The sequence below is a fragment of the Diabrotica undecimpunctata genome, chromosome 2 (genome assembly GCF_040954645.1).
Source record: "Diabrotica undecimpunctata isolate CICGRU chromosome 2, icDiaUnde3, whole genome shotgun sequence".
In the NCBI taxonomy this organism is placed as follows: Eukaryota; Metazoa; Arthropoda; class Insecta; order Coleoptera; family Chrysomelidae; genus Diabrotica; species Diabrotica undecimpunctata.
In genome coordinates this window covers 96412929-96418537 of record NC_092804.1, presented here as the reverse complement: position 1 = coordinate 96418537, position 5609 = coordinate 96412929, and the positions used below count along the sequence as shown (strand labels likewise).

General features: G+C 29.3%; 1 protein-coding gene across 1 annotated transcript; it reads right to left on the bottom strand.

Annotated features, from left to right (window-relative positions):
• Positions 1 to 816: 816 nt before the first annotated feature.
• LOC140433813 (uncharacterized) lies at positions 817 to 3705 on the bottom strand. The gene is made up of 6 exons (XM_072521789.1): positions 3684 to 3705; positions 2669 to 2840; positions 2481 to 2582; positions 2236 to 2366; positions 1928 to 2154; positions 817 to 1230 (listed from the first exon to the last, which is right to left on the bottom strand). The coding sequence occupies exons 1-4, from the start codon at positions 3703 to 3705 to the stop codon at positions 2258 to 2260; spliced, it is 405 nt and encodes a 134-aa protein (XP_072377890.1). The 3' UTR covers positions 817 to 1230; positions 1928 to 2154; positions 2236 to 2257.
• Positions 3706 to 5609: the final 1904 nt, after the last annotated feature.

Below are 5609 nucleotides of genomic sequence, written 5' to 3'. Positions count from 1 at the left end.
TTTAACCAAAAGATTAAATAATCCTTTCAAACTTGCGATATTTGAAATGAAACCCAAAAAACCCACTTTTCTTTGTGAAGATATGATACTTATATCATTTAATTTTAAATCACATATATACCTTTCAGCCATTTTTAAATATTCAAAAGTTTCCTTCTTATTATTAATATTTAAAAATTTTTTAAACGAGTATTTAGAATAATATCTCATACTATTAAATATATCAAATAAATTATTAACAATCATGATAAATTCCGAAGTAGCTTCTGAATTTTTAAATTGACTAAAGTTTTTTTCTTTGTTACAATATGTCAAAGCGTCTGCCACACTTTTACTTAGGGTTTGAACAGCTAAGTTTACCCTCATCTTTTCCTGTCCCCATCTCAAATGCCGATACCTCAATTTATTGGCAGAATGTAATTTTTCATCATATTGCAAGTCAACAAGATTTTTTAAATACTGCCATTCAATTTTTTCATTTTTTACGTTACTCAAAACAAATGTACCCATACAATTACGAACCAACTTAATCATGTGGCACGCATCTAAAAATATAAAAACTTTCTCCTTAGTTATTGGATGTAGAAAAAAAGGCTCAATATTTGTTGCAGATATTTTAGCACCTAAAGCATTGGCCATTGATAAATTGTTGGTAGCACCATCAAAAGTTAATGAATAGTCTTTTATGCCTGAATCATAAATAAAATTTAAACAAAGATTTACTAAGAATGCTTTTTCTGATCCACAAAAACTGTCAATTAAAAAATATGCAACTGGCACTTTAAAAGTGTCATTTAAGGCTACTAACGTAAACACCAGTGCCTCTTTTGCTTCTGGTACATTATCAGATTCTATATCTGTACCAAAATCTACATAGCCAGTAAATTTTTTTCCATCCCATTCCACTTGCTTACGAATAGACATTTCATCCAGCACTAAATTACACACAAGTGTTTTATTTTGCTTCCCTGCTTCTTCAACTTTGTTTTTCAAAGCATTTAAAGCTTCTTTGGAAAATCCAGGTGCACCATCAACAGTTTGGTACCATGTTGTTATGGTTGATGGGTGTGGTAATGAATTATTAAAAGCTCTTCTTACAAAATCATAGGCTTTTGCTGAATAAAAATTTAAAGTCAGTGCAAATGACCTTAATTCTGGAGAATATTTGGCACATTTGGCACCCTTTAAAAATCGTTGAAACAATGCTTTGGCTGATTCTGGTAAAGAGGCCTAAAACAATAAAAAATAAAAAAATAATTATAAAAATAAAATATAATAATAATTTAATTTTATACAGAAGTAAAACACTTAACATTTGTATGTAGGTATAAAACATTTAATTTAAAGCTTTTTTAAAACGTGTTGTATCAAAATTGACACAGGTACATTACATGATGTTTTCGATCTCATTCAGATCATCCTCAGTGCCTGCTTTTGTAATTGAAAACACTAAAAAAATAGCTGTGACATCGATATATGGTTTTACATGTTTCAAAATTTAAATTCTAATGTGAACATATGTCGATGACATTGGATAAAGATTTAATACTTAAAGAGCAACATGTTACTTTGCTCGACTTGAACATGTGATTCTTATCAGTTAAAACGACAAATACCAACTGGCTGAGGTGACAGAAAATATAATTCAAGAAGAATTATATCTTCACAGTGTCAGCTTCAATTACAAAAGAAGGCACTGAGGATGATCTGAACGAGATTGAAAACGTCACATTATGCACCTGTGTAAATTTTGATGACACTTTTTAAAAATGTTTTAAATTAAATATTTTATACCTACATACAAATGTGAAGTGTTTTGCTTCTGTATAAGTTTTTTAAACAATGGTATACAGCCAACTACTGGGAGTTTCCCATTAATTTTTTAATTTAATTTTGTTCTTTATGGAATATGTGAAAGAAAACTTACCAACAACACAGATTCAGCATTTTCTGTAACATACAGTTTTTCTTTTAATGATTTCACCAATGCGTTTAATGTTGTTGCTCGTTGTTTCCATCTTTTGGTAGATTTTCTTAGGGTGTCAATTTGTGTATTTTTTTTTTGTTATATACATGTCTACTGATTCCATGTACCTTTTTCTTTTTCTTGAGCAGTCCAAGTCCGACATGGAAAAATCCCCCACATAATGCTTCCTAAAAATAAAATGATTAATGAAAGAAAAATTGCTTATTCAAGGATATAATAATGCAAACGAAAAATTAAATGAATTTTACCTCTTGTTAATTTTTTTAGCTACTAATTCTCTATCTGCAGCACGCCCTTCGATATTTTCCTTGCCCAAGAATTCATCAGTTTCTGAGGCAGACAAAGTTCGTTCACTGATACTGAGCTGCTGGATATTTGTCTGAAAAAATATTTAATACACTTTGAATGTAACACATTGCAAATATAAATTTGAATTTGAATAAGCTTAAAATATGATTAACCTGTATACAGTTGGTTTAGAATTATTACATACCTTCCAGTAAGAAATTCTTTAGTTTCGAAATTTAAATTGTGGCTGTCTGATGGACTAGGACAAGCTTTAGTTCCTACCACCTCTTTAACATCTTTAGAAGACCTGTATGCAAAGAGAAAACAATATAGAAGAAACAATAAACAGAAAATTTGTATATAATGTAAAAATTTAATAAAAGTATTACCCACCTTGGTATAGCTAATGGTTTTGCATTTTCTTTTAGACGAACAAAGCCAGATTTCGTGATAAGATCATTTGGATCAAAATGATCACAACAAATACGTGACCATCTGGAAAGCTTGTTTTTATTTAATTGTAATATGTTTATCCAAATTTCTTTTTTCTTCCCCAAAAGGAAATCTATGAAAAAAAAATTAGTAAGAAAAATTCTATGCAATGATTTTAATAAAAAAAAAACAAAAAATTTAATGGAAATTGTTAGTATTCAGTATAATGCATAATAATTTATTTATTTATTAAATAAATAACAACTATAACGCCTCCACTGGCTGTGGCTATCACCACATAACCTAATATTTATAATACATATAAAAAATAACTTACTTGAAAAGTGATAACGTTTCGCTCTTAGAACTTCCGCGACCACAGACAAGACACTTAAATGGCATTTTACTAAAATAGTAGGTAAATGACTCTTAAAAATTTAAAATAAAATTTGCTTGTCACAGTTGCCACATAAAATATCTCTGATGTTTGGGAAAAAGGGCTTAAGTCAGAATTTCGCAAAAAATTTTTTTGATGCCTTCTGGACCAAAAAAATCAGCTATTTTTATTGGTACAAACGATTTAAGTCTATCACATTATAATTCAAAGTTATTCACGATGATATGAAGGTCACAAACATGATTGTTCGATATGGTATGGCAATAAGACTTAAGTCAATTTACGTCTCTTGTACCATATATTGGAGAATAACTGCTATGATCTAGAAGGCATATGTCTTGACATAAGCCTTGCTGATCTTAATTTATTTTCGGTTGTTTGATCAATAGGTAAATGTTTTTATAAAAATATTGTGTATACACGGAAAAATAAAAGTTTGGCTAATAAATAATAATACATAGTGACATTAGTTATATTTTAATTACTTACTAAATAGTTATCTAATTTCTAGCACAGCACTTTTTTATTTTAGTTGTATTGGCAAAATCCGCAAATATTTTGTATCTGATTCAAACTTACGTGTCAAATTACTCATAAACATTCCTTAGTATTTACACTTCAGTCCGCTGTGTGCTGTGTAAGTGTTTAACTTGGCATTTTGTATTATTTTGTTAAACTTGTTTTTAACAGTCTAAATAGTTTATTTGAACAATAAGACAGTTTCAGTTTATTAATAGTAACTATCTATTTAAAAATTAATATCAAAATGAAAAGAGTTGAAAAGATAATGGCACTTGTACGTCATAGTAGTTTAAAGGGTAAGTATTGAAATATTTCCTTTAAAATTTGTTTGGCATAAACTAAAGATTATTGTTTTGCATCTACTTCGTAAGTTTTATTATGACAGTACAATAACATAAGAATAATATTCCTTTCAGATCAAGCCGTTACTGAAAATAACGATGATTCTCAGTCATGTAATAGTTCGATGACCAACTATGCAGCAATTTCAACAGGTATTATTAGGTTGTTACGAGGCGATTTTAAATACTAATATTTTTTTAATATTCTAGAAGAAAATAATATAGAGACATAACTTGAAACAACAGCAACAGAAGTACTTATTGATATTGATAGAGCACGTTTAGCATGTATCACTGCTTCTGTCGACCACGTTGAAAGCTCAAAAGGTATGCATGTCTGTTATTGTACAACGTATACGAGGTAATTGCAAATGCTAATGATCATGTTTAAATATTTTAGAAAACATTGTCAATCCACAAGTGGAGAAATTAGAAACAACAGGAATAATAATTGTTGACATGGGTATCTCTCCTGCTGAGGAATCTTCTAGTAATTCACAGACTGAAATTTCAAAAGGTATGATTATTCTACAAATTCTTTGGAGTCATTTTTGCAGCATTTCTAAATATTTTAGGAAACATTGTTTATTCACAACTTGAGGAAAAAACAACAGAAGTGATTGATATTGCTAGTCTGGACGTTTATATTTTACCTGAAGACGAATCAATCACTAATAATTTAGTAGACCAGACAGATGTAACAGAACCTTGTGATACAAGTACAAGTATTAAAAAACGAAAAAGAGGAGTGGGACCTTGGGTTCGAGTTGTTCTAAAAGAAAGAACAGATAAAAAAATCGTGGAGAAAGTTATGTTACTGTAACAGGAAAGCATGTAGCTCAAAGAATGGTAAAAGAGACATTGAAATCATGTAGATCCAAATGTGCAGATTTCTTTACCTTTGCTATAAGGCAGACAATATTTCAAGAATATTGGTCACTTGGGTCTCACGATAGGCGAACACAGTACATTAGTGGCTTAGTTTCGTGCAAAAATACTACGACAACCAGAAAAAGAAATCAAGACTCTGCCAAATCCAGACAAGTCACATATATATATATATATATATATATATATATATATATATATATATATATATATATATATATATATATATATATATATATATATATATATATATATATATATATATATATATATATATACCATTTAGAGTACAAAGGTGAACGTCGTGTTGTATGTAAAACGTATTTTATGGATATTTTAGATGAAAAAGAGAAATTTGTAAGAATTGCATTAAATAACAAAGGTAACCACAGATCAGATATTACAGATGCAGATAAACGAGGAAGAAAATCACCTGGAAACAAAAAAACCGAACATATGAGAGAGTTAATTATAAATAATATTAACTCATTTCCGCAATACGAAAGTCACTATACTCGCAGAGACAACAATAACAAGTATCTTCCCAATCATCTCAGTTTGAAAAAAATGTATGAACTTTATCGTGAGGCAGTAACTGAGCCGGTTTCCAGGACCCTATACGAGGAAGAATTTCACAAAATGAAATTAAAATTTAAAGAAAGAAAAACTGATACGTGTAACAAATGTGATGTATATAAGATGAAACTGGAAGTTTGTGATAATGAGGAACAAAAACAGATGATTGTGGAAGAGA